The 15,577-nt window shown below is 42.3% G+C and overlaps 4 protein-coding genes across 4 annotated transcripts in view; 2 read left to right on the top strand and 2 right to left on the bottom strand.

The window, feature by feature from the left end:
- Positions 1 to 3,882, top strand: part of SRSF9 (serine/arginine-rich splicing factor 9) — a 7,416-nt gene extending 3,534 nt beyond the window's left edge. The window contains exons 3-4 of the mRNA XM_006890427.1: positions 2,101 to 2,273; positions 3,366 to 3,882. Coding sequence (XP_006890489.1) covers positions 2,101 to 2,273; positions 3,366 to 3,509 — 317 coding nt within the window. The 3' untranslated portion in view covers positions 3,510 to 3,882. The remainder of the gene's footprint in view (positions 1 to 2,100; positions 2,274 to 3,365) is intronic.
- A 726-nt stretch (positions 3,883 to 4,608) lies between these two features.
- GATC (glutamyl-tRNA(Gln) amidotransferase, subunit C) lies at positions 4,609 to 9,385 on the bottom strand. The gene is made up of 4 exons (XM_006890500.1): positions 9,305 to 9,385; positions 9,041 to 9,213; positions 5,312 to 5,415; positions 4,609 to 4,664 (listed from the first exon to the last, which is right to left on the bottom strand). The coding sequence occupies exons 1-4, from the start codon at positions 9,383 to 9,385 to the stop codon at positions 4,609 to 4,611; spliced, it is 414 nt and encodes a 137-aa protein (XP_006890562.1).
- A 104-nt stretch (positions 9,386 to 9,489) lies between these two features.
- TRIAP1 (TP53 regulated inhibitor of apoptosis 1) lies at positions 9,490 to 11,075 on the top strand. Its single transcript, XM_006890426.1, has 2 exons — positions 9,490 to 9,640; positions 10,992 to 11,075. Exons 1-2 carry the CDS (start codon positions 9,494 to 9,496, stop codon positions 11,073 to 11,075), a joined length of 231 nt encoding a protein of 76 aa, XP_006890488.1. The 5' UTR covers positions 9,490 to 9,493.
- A 3,936-nt stretch (positions 11,076 to 15,011) lies between these two features.
- Positions 15,012 to 15,577, bottom strand: part of LOC102858776 (cytochrome c oxidase subunit 6A1, mitochondrial-like) — a 3,700-nt gene continuing 3,134 nt past the window's right edge. Inside the window, exon 3 of the mRNA XM_006890425.1 lies at positions 15,012 to 15,095. Coding sequence (XP_006890487.1) covers positions 15,012 to 15,095 — 84 coding nt within the window. The remainder of the gene's footprint in view (positions 15,096 to 15,577) is intronic.

Below are 15,577 nucleotides of genomic sequence, written 5' to 3'. Positions count from 1 at the left end.
AATAATAAAGGTTTGGCTACCTGGGATTATCTTGCAAAATATAGAACATAAAAAGAATATGTCGATAAGTGATGAAATACTAAGCACAGACATTTATCTTTCTGAAATCTCAATATATTAATGTAGAGCCTTTGCACAATGTGGAATGAGGATTAGGGACCTGGAGGAGTGCATATATTGAGGGAGTCTAGTTAGATGTGAATGTCACTCCTAAAAGAAATAAAAAACAAACCCCCCCTCAGCCTATTTCCATGGTGATTGTTTTCATTAACTAGAAGTCCCACAGGTAGGTAGATGACTCTGACAAATGTATTTTAGAGGCTGGGAATCTAATGCAGGGTACTGGCTCTGTGTAGGCGCAGGCTCTCTCTTTCCACTCAGGAGGAAGGTCCTTCTCTCTTTGAGCTTATGCTCTTGGGCCTTTTCATGAGGTCTGGCATTGGTCTTTCTGCGACCTCTGCTTCTCTCACTTGGAAGTTTAATCACCCTTCTATCTCAGGAGATTAACTCAAGATTTACCTATTCTGGCTCAGAGACAGTTCATTGACAATTGGCATTCTACCCACTACTCACTTTCCACTGGAGCTCTGGTGGCTTAGTGGTAAGGAGCTGCACTGCCGACCCCATGGCAGGCAATTAGAATCCATCAGCTGCTCTACAGAAGATGGACAGGCTGCTCCTATGGCATCTGCAAGCCTAAAACTCATTGGACGATCAGTTAGGAGTTCCATCTCGACAGCATACACCAACAACTCATTTATCAACATGGCCAGGTTCTTAAGTCTATATATAACTCTGTATATAAATGGTCAGGTTCCAAAGTGTGTGTGTGCGTGCGCGCGCGCGCATATATATATAAAATATTACTTGAAAGTGGAGAATGAGTATATCAATTAACTCCAAAATTAACTCTCAGGTAGCTGTCTGTCATCAAACCAGCAGGGCCCAGCCAGGTTGACACATTACTGTAACCCTCATAGCCAGCAGTACTGTCTCTTAGCACATCAGTATGTCACTGTATCATCAGCTGTATATCACTAATGCATAAAATATCCAGTAGGTTTTATATCATTGTCATAAATGAGAAATGTCAGGTAGTGGTATGGTTGATAAGAGAAGTGTAGGTGTAGAAGAAAGCTTATAGAGGCTAGTATTTACAGCATATATTTTTGGAGACACGTATCTACCCATAAAAGTGCTTAAGAGTGGTAACTCTGAGTATCTGCCTACCTTGTGTCTTTTTGTAATTTTTTTCTTATAACCATAGAATGCTATTCCACCTTCAGGATGTCATACATTTCTTTTTTTCTCTCCATGCTGCTCTGAAATCCTGCTTAGAAAACTATTAGGAAATGGCTGCAGTCCTGAGCTGTGAGCGGTAAACACAGCCTTTGACAGCAAGAGCACATTTCCCTTTCATGACATCAGGTAGGGTTGTATAACTCCCAACTAGTTTTAGCTGAGTCTTACCTTTCCCCCCCACTGTATTGAAGAATGTTGGTGATCTTTTAAAAGGTACTTGTCTAGTTTAGGGAAGGCTTTTGATGGTGCAGTAGTTAAAGCACTTACGTGCTGACCAAGGGTCAGTGATTTAAATCCAGTAGCCATTCTGAGGGAGAGAAAAATAAAGCAGTTCTGTTCTGTCCTGTTGGGCAACCAGTTTTGTCTGCTTTTCATTCATATTGACAAGAAAAATGCTTTTTAACATTTTTGTTGTTGTATTATTACCTTCAGCTGTACTTTCATTTCATTAGCTGGTTTCAAAATTCCCATATCCCAGGAATCTGGCTAAGTGTGAAAGAAATGGTACTGAGAAATTTTATAATAGACTCAATTAGGATTCAGATCCTTAGGGGTTTGGTATTATGAAGGACAAAGTGAATTTTCAGAGGTACTGAGTTTGTCAGGTGTGGATGTATTGCTCTGTTAGAAAGCCTGGACCCTGGAAGGCTAATTTAGAGTAAGCTACCCAGGTGGTCCCTCACTGCATAGTGCTCTTTGGTGTTTTATCTCAGATTTGTGGTTTAAGGGCACTCTAGGCATTGGCAGGGTGGTCTAACATGACTGAAGGATGTAGCCTTTTATGTTCTCTCTGCCTAGGACTTCCTCCATCAGGCAGCTGGCAGGACCTGAAGGATCACATGCGAGAAGCTGGGGACGTCTGTCATGCTGATGTGCAGAAGGATGGAATGGGGATGGTTGAGTATCTCAGAAAAGAGGATATGGAGTATGCCCTGCGTAAGCTGGATGACACCAAATTCCGCTCTCATGAGGTTGGTCTTCACCTTCTGTTGTTTGGAGCCCAGAACACCCCATGTAGTGACAGATTGTTCCCGACACTCTTTCAGTGTGAGGAGTTCAGTGACAGCTGTTTCACAACTGACTTGACTCCTCTCCAGTGATCTTTCTTCACATAATAGCTGTCCCTCCTCTGGGTCAAGCTGGGCTCTGTAGTCATCTCATCTCAGCCCTTGGAGTTCTTGCTGTCACTTGCCACTTCACAGCCTTGCCCTTTGAAACCTGAGCCAACTTGACATTTCCTTGTTGGTTACTGCTGCTTTGTGTCTCTCTTAACTGCTTCAAGGGGAATCCTTTCATTCCAGTGAGAACAGAGGAGTGATGTATATTTCTGAGCTTAATTTTTTTTGTGTGTCTTGGGATTCATGTAATTCCTTAGTCTTACGGCTCTTTGTATGACTTAACTATACTTTTACTCAGACTATCCTCTAGTGCTTAAGTTTAAGAGTTGAGAAAGATGGTACTTGCCCTTCAACTCTACACTGCCAAGCAGAGCCACAGTAGGGTAGATCCTGTTACTGAGTATTTCTAAGGGGAAGGTACATGTCCTCCTTTAACATCAGTGAATGACAACCGAGAACAGTAAGTCTGGAGACAAGTCATTCTGGACATGACTCCTACTGTTTATTTCTTAGCCAGACTACTTTCTGGTCCCCAGTTCCTCCAAATGAAAAACATTCGTAAGGTTATGATGGTAGGGCTAGGTCCACATGTTGAGTATGGGATGGTTCCATCCAAAGAGGTGTGCATGAAGTAGCTAGAGACTGACCTTTGAGAACCTTCCCTTGTTGCTGATTCTGAGTCACTCATTGGCTTGCTACTCAGTAGCTAGTGCTTGAGCATGGATCAGTTGCCAGACTGCCACCTACTGTCAATTCTTTTGTGGAAATGTAGAAAGTAAAGAGTACTTAACATGTTATTCTGAGGTTTTAGCAAGGTACTTTCCTGTTAAGTATTATGCCAGGCACTGTGAATGATAGTTATTATTTGTTAGCCAGTCATGTTATGTATTGTTCTGCCCCTCCTTTTTTGTTGGTCTCTTAGTTTTCTTTTTCTTTGCATTTCAGGGTGAAACATCTTACATCCGAGTTTATCCAGAGAGAAGCACCAGCTATGGCTACTCCCGGTCTCGATCTGGGTCGAGGGGCCGTGAATCTCCATACCAAAGCAGGTTCTCCCCACACTACTACTCTCCTTTCAGGCCCTACTGAGACAACAGGCGATGGAAATTTGTTTTATTTTTTAGTGTGAACTGAGCTGCTTTTGGCTCAGAATCAACATTCCAGATTGGTGATTTAGTCTTAGGAAATTTTTTAATTTTTTTTTCTTTTTCTTTTTTTTTTTTAAGGAAAAATAAAAACAAAAAAACGACATCATTTCTACCAGGGCCATATTAGCAGTGAAATATTCTAAACTGCTGAGTTTGTGGTTTTGGTTCTGAAACAAGTTGTGTATTTCCCACCCCTGATTATGGGAAGAAATCAGTGCCGTGTCTTTGTGGGTTACTCTGCTATGGAGATCAGCAGTAACTGTGACTGGGTTGGTCCATTCTGTTTAGAAATATATTTTAAACGTTTAGTAATTCACATGTGTGGTTGTCCTTAATTAAGCGCACAGGTTGCATCAAACAAGATTCTGATTTTAAAAGATAGTAATTAATAGGAAAGTGGAGCTTTTTTATGGGATTCAAGATATTTGGTCTGGTAGTGAGATTCTTAATCCCAAGGGCAAGTTCAAGGTTTCCTTATCATTCAAGGCCAAACTTGTGAGCTGAAGGTTTCCTTCAAAGGCAAAGGAATACATTAAAGAAAAGGAATGGAAAGAATTAAAAGTAGCTGCTGCTGGAGGGTGGCCCTACTTTGTCACAGGCATTAGTTCTTCAGAAAGAGAAACTTAAGTCCCTCTTCATCATGTAGTCACCAGAGTCTACTCTGAATAGTCTTCAGACTTCTGCTACTCAGGTTAAAGAAGAAAACTTAAACTTTGAACTCCAGTTGTTATATAGTGATCAAATGTTCCATTTTACCAGTTACATAATCAGAAAAAGGATGTTTCAGATAACAGCTGTTTTGCAGGGGCAGTAAAAAAAAGGTCCAGCCGAACAGGTCTGTAAGGGAGTATGGTCTTTTGTCTCCTCCAAAGCACATGAGGCTTTTTACTTCATAAGCAACAGGAATTCCTTCCCTTTGACCATATCTAAGCTAGTGTTGCCTTCAGAGTCAGTTATTAAAAAACATAATGCATCCATTTTTGTCAGCTGACTGAAGAAGTGATGCTTGTTGCTAGGTATTCACGTCCTTCTTGGAATCGCTACTCAGCCACTTGAGAAGGCTCTTGCTCATCCAGCTTTGCTAGAGATATATTACCTGTTTGAAAACAATAGCAAAAAGGAACATGGTAAGTGGAGCCTGCTGCCCAGCTGGTTCTACATTAATCACTTGATTTTCTGTGAAATACATGCCAGAGAAATATGAGTAGCTATCACCTTGTAATTAAGAGTCTCTCAAAGTGGTTTTTGGGGGGTTGGGTTTTTTTTTTTTAACTTGAGGGCCGTGGAATCAGATCCAACTGGCAGAAGAGGAGATTGCCCCTTCTCCAGTGGAGCATTTAGTGGATTTGAACCTCATACCTTTGAGATTGCAGTGCTATGAATTTAAACCTTTGAGAGGCTAATTAGCCGTATCTGCATCGTAAGGTATTTTCTAGTTTCCCATCCTTGCTTTGAGCAAGACTTCAGTTTGTTGCTAACTCTAGAACTTGGAGAAATAAAATGACAGATGCCAGTTTCTCTGGGAAAATGTGCTCCAGTTGTATGCAGTGCTGAACGGGAAGCAGCTGTTGCTGCAGGTGGGGCTCCTACAGAATGGCCAGTGTGCACATAAACCTCGTCCAGCTTGGCTCATTTCTGTTACTAGCAGATCCCTAAAGGTATGACCCTTGGACTCCACAGCCACTTTTATTGACACCATCTGTACACATTTTTTTATTTACAGAACCATTGAATATGACATACCTGGAGGGGCCACAAAATACTCTTCCAAAACCTGATGGGAGTTTTGTAGTATTTCTTGAGTACAGTTGCCTTCTACTACATCATCAGACCTGAGGTATAAGCATCTAAAAGAAAAAAAAATTCAAGTATTTTTCTGGATTATTTTTTTTTAGTAAGAACTATGATCAAACTTGAACCAAACAGTCCCAAGTTTGTGTACTGTTTGAAATACCTTAGCATTTGTTACTGGGTGACTATTAGTTGTTTCTGGTGAAAACCAGTGAAAAGACAATGTTAAATCTTAACAGAAGCAGAGTCTGCCTAGGGAATAGCAAGAAACATTTCATCTAACCCTGCCTGAGCTGAGAAAGGTACTCTGGCATTGCCATGGCTGTCTGCTAAAGGATGAACATGGTATATTTGGATTGAGGGGCACATAATATCTGGCAGGGAGAGCAGCAAGATCCCAAAGCAGGAGAACGCAGCACAATGAGAGAAGGGCAATAGCCCAGTCGGTTCCACAGAGAAGAGGCTACAAAACTTAAGTAGAATGAAGGCTTAACTTGCTCAAAAAACCCTCACTGTTCCCCTGATCTATTCACTGGTGTCCAGTTAAGGATAAAATCAAAGAGGAGCCTGAACAGGAATGACATTTCACTATAAAGGTTTAAAAGTGCATGAGGGTCTACAACCAGGAGAGGATAAAATAGATGAATGGGACCTTCTAAGAATCAAATCCCTATGCACATTCAAAAACTCCAACAGGGAGGGTAAAAAGGGAAGCCACAGTTTGGGAAAAAAATATTTGGTAGTGACATGTCTGACAAGGGACTTATATCTAGAATTTATAAAATACTTGAGCACCACAACAAGATAAAGGTAAATAATCCAATAGAAAAATGGGCACAGGATATGAAGAGACACTTCACCAAAGAAGACATTCAGATGGCACACAAACACATGTTCAAAATCCCTAGTTCTAAGGTGCACATCAAAACAACCAAGATAACTTACCCCAGTCAGAATAGCAAAATTTAACAGAACAGCAAACAACAAATGCTGGCAGGGTTGTGGAGCAACTAGAACCCTTACTGTTGGTGGGAGTGTGAAATGGGGCAACCACTGTGGAAGGTGGTATGGTGCTTTCTCAAAAAGTTGCAAATAGAGATACCATTCAACCCAGCAATTCCACTACTGGGAATATACCCCAAAGAGACCATAACTGACATCCAAGCAGATACATACACACCCATTTTATCACGGTTCTGTTCACAATAGCAAGGAGTTGGAAACAACCCAATGCCCATCAACAAACGAATGGATAGAGAAGCTCTGGTATATTCACGCACTGGAATACTATGCAGCACTGAAAAACAAGGAACTCATGCAATATGCAAAATGGATGACCCTGGAGGACATTATGCTAAGTAAAATATCTCAGTCAAAAAAGGACAAATATTGCATAGGGCCACTGTTGTTAAAATGGGACTGACATCAGGGTTGAGGGAAGACAGGAGAAGAATGATGTATACTGCATTGAAACAGATGAGGGAGAGAACTGTTATGAATGGGTATTCTTGTCATTACAGAAGTCCATAGTGAAGGCTGCACAGTAGAGTGGACTTGAGGGGAGGGACTGGATAACAATGAGATTTTTTTCTTTTCAAGGAGAAGAGTGAATTGGGGGGAGGGGTTAGGTAGGGAGAAAAGTGCAACAATGAATGACTGGAAACCCTAAATCTCTAAACTGATTAAAATTAATAAAAAGAATTTTTTTTTTTTTAAAGTGCATGAGGGGTCTGAATCTGCTTTCAGATACAGGGGCTAAAAGATAAGCATCCCACGGAGTAACTGATGGGAATAGCAAACTGCTTGAGCAGGATGTAGACAGCAGCTTAGGTCTGGTGTTTGGGTTCAGGTGAAGACGTGACAAAGGCACAGAGGACAAGTTCTATTTCATTGGTACTTTGACACTTGTCCTACAGTTTAACAGCATTTACATGTGGTTTGAAAAGTGGAAAGTTGGTACCTACTTGAGAATCTGCTACTTAAAAAAACTAGCTTCAACAACAACCAAAATGTCTTAAAAAGCACTATAGTCTTGAAGAAGTAGACTCTTAGGATATTAAATGGCTCATCAGAAAAACTGAAGGCTGCACGATTATATATATTTTTTCCTGTTTTTGTTGAAAATGTACACACTGGAACAGAAAACAATTCACCAGGGAGCTCTGGTGGCCTAGTGGCAAGACGCTGCACTGCAATCCCAGAGATACGTGGTTCAAATCCACCAAAGGCTCTGCTGGAGAAGGAGGGAGCAATCTCCTCCTGTACCAGTCAGATCTGATTTGACGGTACACATAAAAATAATACAATAAAAATTAAAAAAAAATTCACCAATCTCTACATTGTACAATTCAAAGATAAAGGTTGCATTCTTTCCGAAGAGTCAGTGCCCCCAAGTACACTGCCGTCCCCATGGGTCCAAGTACAGTGATGATACACTTCCTCAAGGTCCTTGCATGCATGTATTCGTTCATTCATTCATTCATTACCTGCCTCACCTGCTCGCCTTCAGAGACACAAGCAGATGGCCATGAAATGACTACCGCCACCACCGTGTAGTTAAAGATAGTGCTTCCTAATGGTAGTTTAATAACAGATTTGTTCAATTATATTTGATAGTCCTGTTTCCTACATAAATAAAATGCCCAGGAAAACAAAATTCACCCCTTCAAATACCACACATTCTCACTTAATTACTACATAATGAGATTATTTTTAGACTAGGCCCCCACTTTCCTATACATCATAGGCTACTGGATTATAGTAACACACAATGTTGAACTTTTCTTTTGACAAGTTTTAACATTTTTTTAGACTTGAGAATCAAGTGAGATCCAAGAATGGGACTAGTTGAACAGGTTTGTTTGAAGTGGGTTGTGTTATTTTTTTGTGTCTGGGGTTTTTGGTTTTTATTTTTTTAAAACCTACTGTAATTTGAGTGGAAGTTTATAGAGCAATTAACTGGTTTCCCAATCTATCTTTCAAACTAATTTTGTTAGTGGAACTCTTGAAGTGTCTGCCAATTAGGGACTCATTGCCTCAATTCTTGTTTTCCCCAATCAAGATTTCACAAAAGAAGCCAGTAACTGGAAAACGGTAATGAAAAAAGAATATGCTGTGGCCACAAAGAAATGACTGCCTCTCTGTGTGTGTGTGCATGTGTGCGTGTTTGTGTAGCCCTTGGACTGCTCTGCTCTTATTTCTGCCTCTCCCCAACAAGAGAACAGTTAGAGACTGAAATGGAAGAGGTGTCTGGTGGAGAGACTTGTCTGAGGAAGCCAGATAACTTGCAAACATGTGAAGACACACCGTCCAAGAATAAGGGAATAGAAAGTGCAAAGGAAGAAGGAATCTGATGTGTGGGAGAAGGCGGCTGAACGTCAAATGAAGGAAAAGGACAATGTATCCGAGGGGCGGGCAGGGCTCTATCAGGCAGGGCTTACTCAGATAGCTGTTTAGGGTAAATTTCCTAGTTACATTGCCAAGCCTTGAAGGCGTTACGCACGAAAGGGACAAGATCTACAAAGAACAAGAGGAAGAATGAACCCATCTACCCATGGGATAGTCAGGGGAATTCTGTAATCTCACTAAGATTCTTTCCTCCTCTGAAACGAGGACACTGTCACCAGGCAGGGCTGCAAAGGCATCAGAGTCAAGGCGTCCGGGCCCACGCGGCGAATTTACCTGTCCTCCAACACCGACTCCATGGGCTCCACCCCGTCAGTGTCCACGCCTCGGAGCCGGTCAGCAAAGGCGATGGCTTTCTCTAGCCGAGCCACGGCTTCGAGGCCGCCAAAGTCCACCAGCGCCAGGCGCTCCAGGTGTTCTATCATCTCGGCCGAGACCCGGCCGCTTCCCTTGGGGGCGAAGCAGGGAACATCGGTTATCGGGGAGCCTGCTCTGCCCCCAGGTCCGTCCACCCACCCGCCTCGACGCCCCGGCTTTTACCTGGGCGCCAGCTTTGGAGGTGTGACCGCGGCAGGCGCTCAGCGGTGCCCGAGAGCACAGCCGCAGGACCCGGGCCCACATGTCTCCGCCGCAACCTCCGTAGGCGAGCCCCTTACGTCACTCAAGCGACGCGCCTAAGAGTGACGACATACATGTGCGCCGCTGCCAGTCGCTGCCACCGCCGCCGCCATGAACAGTGTCGGGGAGGCGTGCACCGACATGAAACGAGAATATGACCAGAGCTTCAATCGCTGGTTTGCCGAGAAGTTCCTCAAAGGGGACGGCTCCGCGGACCCGTGCACCGACCTCTTCAAGCGCTATCAGCAGTGTGTTCAGGTGAGTCCGGCTCGAGTCCTTCCGCCTTCACCCTCAACCCCACGTTCTCCCCGCGATGCCTTCACCTTCAACTCCAAGTTCTTCCCGCGGTGCCTTCACCCTCAACCCCACGTTCTCCCCGCGGTGTCTTCCTCCACACACTTCGCAGCTTGCGACGTTCGGGACCCGGAGGGTGGAGTAAAGCTGCTGTGAGCCCTGGGGCAGTAGCATCACCACCCAGACCATTGCCAAAGAAAAATACTCTTAAGCCGAACTTTGCTTTTCACTGAGCACTTTTGGTGTTCATCTTTAGCTTAAATCATAATTTGTATTCTATACTTGAAAAACTCAAGCCTAGTGCTAGGTAGTGATTGACCCAATCTATTAGAATCAAGTTCATTTCCTTTCCTTTTAGACGACGTACTTTTCCACCGGGCGATGGAGAAGTAGGCGTTGTGTTTAGTTATGTATAGACTGGCCGGCTCTAGCCCTTCTCTGACCTGTTAAACACGATGGACAATTTCATTGCTTTGTTTTAATAATACCTTCATTATCCCCTTTATCTCTCTCAATCACATTCCTTCAGCTGCAACCAGGAAATTATGATCTTGGCCCGGGGAATGTGGAAACGGCCTTTTTTAAATAAATAAAAAGGGGAAGGGGATGGGGGAGCTCTAGTGGCAAGAAGCTGCACTGCAATCCCAGAGATAAGCGGTTCGAATTCACCAGATGCGGAAACGGCCTTTTTTAAATAAATAAAAAGGGGGAAGGGGATGGGGGAGCTCTGGTGGCCTAGTGGCAAGAAGCTGCACTGCAATCCCAGAGATATGCGGTTCGAATTCACCAGATGCTCTGCTGGAGGAGGGGCAATCTCCTCCTGTACCAGTCAGATACGATTTGACAGTACACACACACACACACAAAACAATAAAAAATTTAAAAAAAGGGGGGGGGAAGGGGAGCAGCATCGAACAAAGCACTTAACAGTCCCCAGGATCATCCCAGGGTGTAGTTGTAATCTTTAGATAAGGAAATCTTTAGATAAGGAAATCAAGGCTTGCTCAAAATCACGTAGCCAGCAAGCCCTGGAACCAAGATTTAAACCTGTCACTAGGATCAAAAGTGGAGCTGCTTAGATTTCTAATTTAATTGTACTGATTTCCCCCCACCCCGCACCTTCTTTCAAGTTTATCTCTGATCTTGCGTGTTGGCATTTTGTTGTTTGGGTTTTTGGTGGTTTGTTTTTTTTTAATGCAGTTCGAGTCATTATTGTTAGTCCGATTTTACTTTTTTTTACCATTATGTTTTATTTACAAAATTTGGTTCTCAAGCTTCATATAGACCTTTATAATGTGTTTTCTATTCTCATCAGAAAGCAATAAAGGAGAAGGAGATTCCTATTGAAGGACTGGAGTTCATGGGCCATAGCCAAGAGAAGTCTGAAAGTTCTTCTTGACCTTGACAGTCACCTTGAAAATCATCAGCAAACTAGAGATTGGATTTTGTCCATTGAGACTGTGAAGAAAGCCATCAATTTGATGAGGAATTTAGGAGGGAATTTTATTCCTTCTTGAGGTATTCCTCTTACCTGCTCGGACATTCTTTAAGAACTGAAAGTGCTAAAACTAATGTTTAGGGATAATGGTTACAATACTTGGTCTGGGATCAGCTTTAAATGTGTATATATGGAATGATAAACTTTGTCAGGATGGCCAGGGTTGCCTGGCCCCTTGAATTATATTGCAAAGGAGATTAGGTACTCTGTCCTGGGGTCACTGTTGATGAAAGCAGTTGGTTAGGACTTCTCTCAGGAATCAGTGTTCTGAAGAGAGATTCAACTTGGGATGACAATTATATTTTTATATACTAATTTAACGGTTAAGATTGCTGTGAGCAAGAGGAAGACATCTTTTAACAGATTTACAACCCTGCCTTAACAAGTGTAAGATTTGAAAGCTTCAGCAGTTTGTTGCATTGAATACCAGAGCTCCAAGTTAAAATATAATTCAGGAATTAAGATTCTTAAGAGTAGCTAGGAAGGAAAACCCTAAATGTCAAAGATGGTATGTCAACATATATATATATATATATTTAAAAAATGTCAAAATGCTGCATCTAGTTGAATGGGTGAAAATAGTTTGCTTTATTTGCCTTCTTTTCTTGCCTAGTAATGCCTGTATCATGAGAAAGAATAAATTATATTTCATTTTCTCTTGTCTTTTGACATCAGTACATGGTACAATTAAATTTATATTGTAGCAAGAGTGAGGTTCTGCAATCCTGGAGGCACGGGGTTCGAATCCACCAGGTGCTCTGGGATCAGTCTCCTGTGCCAGTTGGATCCTTTTCAGTGGTAAACAAGGAGGGGGTGGGGGTGCGGGAAGAATGAGGATCTAGAATGGTCCAGGTTTCCACTGTAGCAAAACTAGATCAAACTAAACCACCTTCCTCCTCTCTGGCAGTTGCGATTACATTTCCCAGCAGCCTTTGGGTGCTAGCCCAAGGGTGTAGCCGTGTGGTGTGGTTCAAACAGCGGGAATGTGAGTAGGAATCTGAATCACACCTAAGGGACATGCTCCAGGGTTTATCTCCCATCTGCTGCCTGAATGCTGATGTTCCCACCACTACATTTAGGTGTAGGAGAAATGAACTCCTTTGAGACCAAAAAGGATTTGCAAAACTTCTTTGCCTTAAGTAATTCCATTGTTAAGGTTTCTGTCTCTTGATAAATTCACTATGAGCTGTAATCAACCCCATGACACCTAACAACAATGAATATTGTAGTTACAGCTAATCAATTAAAGAGGTGTCAGGATCAAGTGAGCTGTTATATCCTTTAGATTATCAAGTAGCTCCTAAAATTTTGTATCTTGAAATTGGCTCAATTATTTGCAAATATTATACAAAACTCTACACTTGATCAACAAAAGGCCTAAATTGTACTGCTTTCCACACTTTAATAATTACTTAATATTCAATGTGATCAGACTTTATTATCTAAAATATCTGTATGTTTTGACTGGTTGATCTGTATTCTGACTGCTTAAGTTGGGTAGGACTCCTAACAACCCTATGAACAACAGATATGAACCCTGTCCTATCCTGCACCATCCTTATCATCCCCAACACACCTGAGTCTACTGTCGCAGTCCCTCATCAACCATATCACTGAGTATCAACACTACCTCCAAAGTACGTGAGCTGAAGTGTCTCCATCCTTACCTCTAAGGAACGCTCTGGTTGCACCTTCTCCAAGACATACCCACCTGTTCTTTTGGCAGTCCATGGCATTGCAAGCTAAAATTAAATCTGTCCTGAATTCAGACTCTACAAGCACACCAGGGAGCTCTCGTGTTAAGGTAAGGAACTGCATTGTGAACCTAAAGGTATGCAGTTCCACCTACCAGCTCCTACACTAAAGATGGGCACTCCGCTCCCATGCGATTTGCTGCCTTTGTTTTTTTTTTGTTTTTTTTTTTATTTGCTGCCTTTGAAAACACTGGATCAGCTGTGGGTCTGTTCTGACTCAATGGTACTCAACCACACTAGGTCTACTGGGACTAAGAAGTGCAAGCTATGGTTGGCTCACCAGCTGGCAAAGAAAGTGGTTGTCTTTGGTGCACTGATGCTGGGTTCACCCACTCTTACTGGAGTGTGGCTTTCACAGCCTGTGCTTCCATTCAGTCACCTTTGCACACCACCAAATCCTTGGAGTCTTAACTTTTCCACTTGAAAACTAATTTAGCCTTCCTTTAAAAAGAACAAGCTAGCTCCAGGCCAACTATAGTCTTTCATTGTAACTTGAGAGGTTTGCTTAAGAATCCCTAAAGTATAACTTTAATATTTAAGCCTTCAGTGTCTAACCCTATTCAGAATACTTCAAGTTTAAAAAGACACATTCTAATGCACACCTACGTTTTTATTGCTGTGTTATTCACAGTAACAAAGAGATGGAAGCAACTCAAGTGCGCATCATCAAATGGATAGAAAAACTGCTACATTCACACAATGGAGTATTATGCAGCATTGAAAAAGCAAACTTGTAGAACTTTACACAACCTGGGGGAGCCCCGAAGTCACTATGCTGACATGTCATAAAAGGACAAATAACACATACCACCGTTATAAAATAAGGACATGGGGGGCTGGAGAGAGTGGGAGAGTGAATGGATAATAAACACTGCATTGGATCAGAGGAGGGGGAAGAACTATTTGAGAGAAATGTACATTTGGGCACTGGATGCATGATGGCAGTCTAGAGCAAGGGGTACAGTGCAGGGAGGGCTGAGGGGGTGGGAAGAGAATGTGCAACAATGGGGAAAATAAGCCCAAAAAACACTTTATGGTAAAAAGACGCATAGCATAGTAGTAGTCTCCTTGCTTTAAAGCCACATGTGCCAGAGTCATATTAAAATGCAACTGAGGGAGGGAAAAATGCAACTGAGGGAATAATTTTACTTGTTCCTCATCGTATTTTTACTTCATCCTCTCCATAAAGTGACTCCAACTATCATCAGCTATTTCATAGGCTTCTAATTTTGACAAGGAATTCTTGTAGGATGATAGAAGGAGAGTTGATGCCTTGAAGCTTTGGTGCTGGAGAAGAATACTGAATATACACCATGGACTGCTAGAACAAACAAGTTTGTCCTGGAGAGGGTGAAGCCGGGTTGCTCCTTAGAGGCAAATATTCTGAGGCTTTATCTGACATACTTTGGACATGTTACAAGGCGGGATCAGTCCTTGGAGAGGGATGTCATGCTTGGGAGGGTAGACAGACAGCGCAGGAGAGGAAGACCCTTGATGAGAGGGATTGATTCAGTAACTAGGGTGATGGGGATGGGTGTGTCAGTGACAATAAGATTGGGAAGAGCTAAAGCAGGGTTTAGGGCTGTTGTACACAATGAACAACAATAACTAGATAAGAAAATTACTTGGTTATAGGTGAGACTTAGAATATTCTTAAAAGGCTCAGGTGGCTCTTTTCAGAGGTAAACAACAGCTACTCTGCTGTCATTCAATGTCTGTCATCCCAAGTCTGTGAGACCCAATCTAGGTATTTACTGAGCAACTGCTCTACCCACCCCAAGCACAAGAAACTCAGCGTACACCCCACTGTAAACACTCATTCAATGGGCTAAACTGAGCCTGAAACACAAGTCAGAGGCCTGAACACAGAACACTAATGCTGATTTCAAAGGGCAAACTACCATCAAAGAATGAAACTCTCACATTGTGATTATTTATTTAAGCCATCTCCTGCCACGAAGGGATGGAAGCTCATTTACACAAGTAAAGGTGAAGGTCCCCGTACACTTTTTGTCCACGTGCAGTGTAATGGTCCACTATTATCAACGCGGTGGTCCCCAGTGGTGGTCCCGGTCCTCTTTATTTAGTCGTCTTCATAGCCAGTTGGAAGTGGATTCAAATGAGGGTTATGAAAGAGCGTGTGGTTCCCATCTCCCCAGGGAAAGGGCTGTGAAGTAAAGATGTCAATTAGACAAATTCCAGAAATTAGTTCAGCAACAGCTGTGAATGGCTTCAGACGTAAAAACAAAAATGGCAGTTAATCCTTAAACTCTGGACACATTTCAGCCTCCTCAACTTAAGGAAGGTCATCGCCACCACACAAAATCAGGCTCATTTGCTGGTGAATCAATTCCAATTCACAGTCACCCCATAGACAGTAGTGCTGTCCCAGAGGGTTTCTAAAGCTGTAAATTATGTAAAATAAGCTGTCATATTTCTACTGCAGAGTAAATGGTAGGTTCAGATAGTCTATCTTCTGATTATGTAGTAAGTATTCAACTACTAGTGAAATCACCAGGGTTCCTTTATAACTACCAGGATTCCTTAAAGGAGACAGAAAATTCAAGATCCAGTTAGTTACTCAAACTTTTCCCTGATAACTTGCATATCCTGATGCGAGTGGGGGAGAGAAATTCTTTTTTTTTTTTT

The sequence above is a fragment of the Elephantulus edwardii genome, unplaced genomic scaffold (genome assembly GCF_000299155.1).
Source record: "Elephantulus edwardii isolate Elephantulus edwardi_28Jun2011 unplaced genomic scaffold, EleEdw1.0 scaffold00089, whole genome shotgun sequence".
NCBI lineage: Eukaryota > Metazoa > Chordata > Mammalia > Macroscelidea > Macroscelididae > Elephantulus > Elephantulus edwardii.
This window is presented reverse-complemented; position numbering and strand designations above follow the sequence as displayed.

What these genes read in the sequence shown, in the direction of transcription:
- GATC (XM_006890500.1), bottom strand. Translation starts at nt 9,385, where the DNA reads ATGTGGGCCCGGGTCCTGCGGCTGTGCTCTCGGGCACCGCTGAGCGCC. An exon ending in CCTCCAAAGCTGGCGCCCAG is followed by an intron (nt 9,214 to 9,304) that starts GTAAAAGCCGGG and finishes TTCGCCCCCAAG; the next exon opens with GGAAGCGGCCGGGTCTCGGC. An exon ending in GTATTTTGTGGCCCCTCCAG is followed by an intron (nt 4,665 to 5,311) that starts GTATGTCATATT and finishes GTTTTCAAACAG; the next exon opens with GTAATATATCTCTAGCAAAG.
- TRIAP1 (XM_006890426.1), top strand. Translation starts at nt 9,494, where the DNA reads ATGAACAGTGTCGGGGAGGCGTGCACCGACATGAAACGAGAATATGAC. An exon ending in GCTATCAGCAGTGTGTTCAG is followed by an intron (nt 9,641 to 10,991) that starts GTGAGTCCGGCT and finishes TATTCTCATCAG; the next exon opens with AAAGCAATAAAGGAGAAGGA.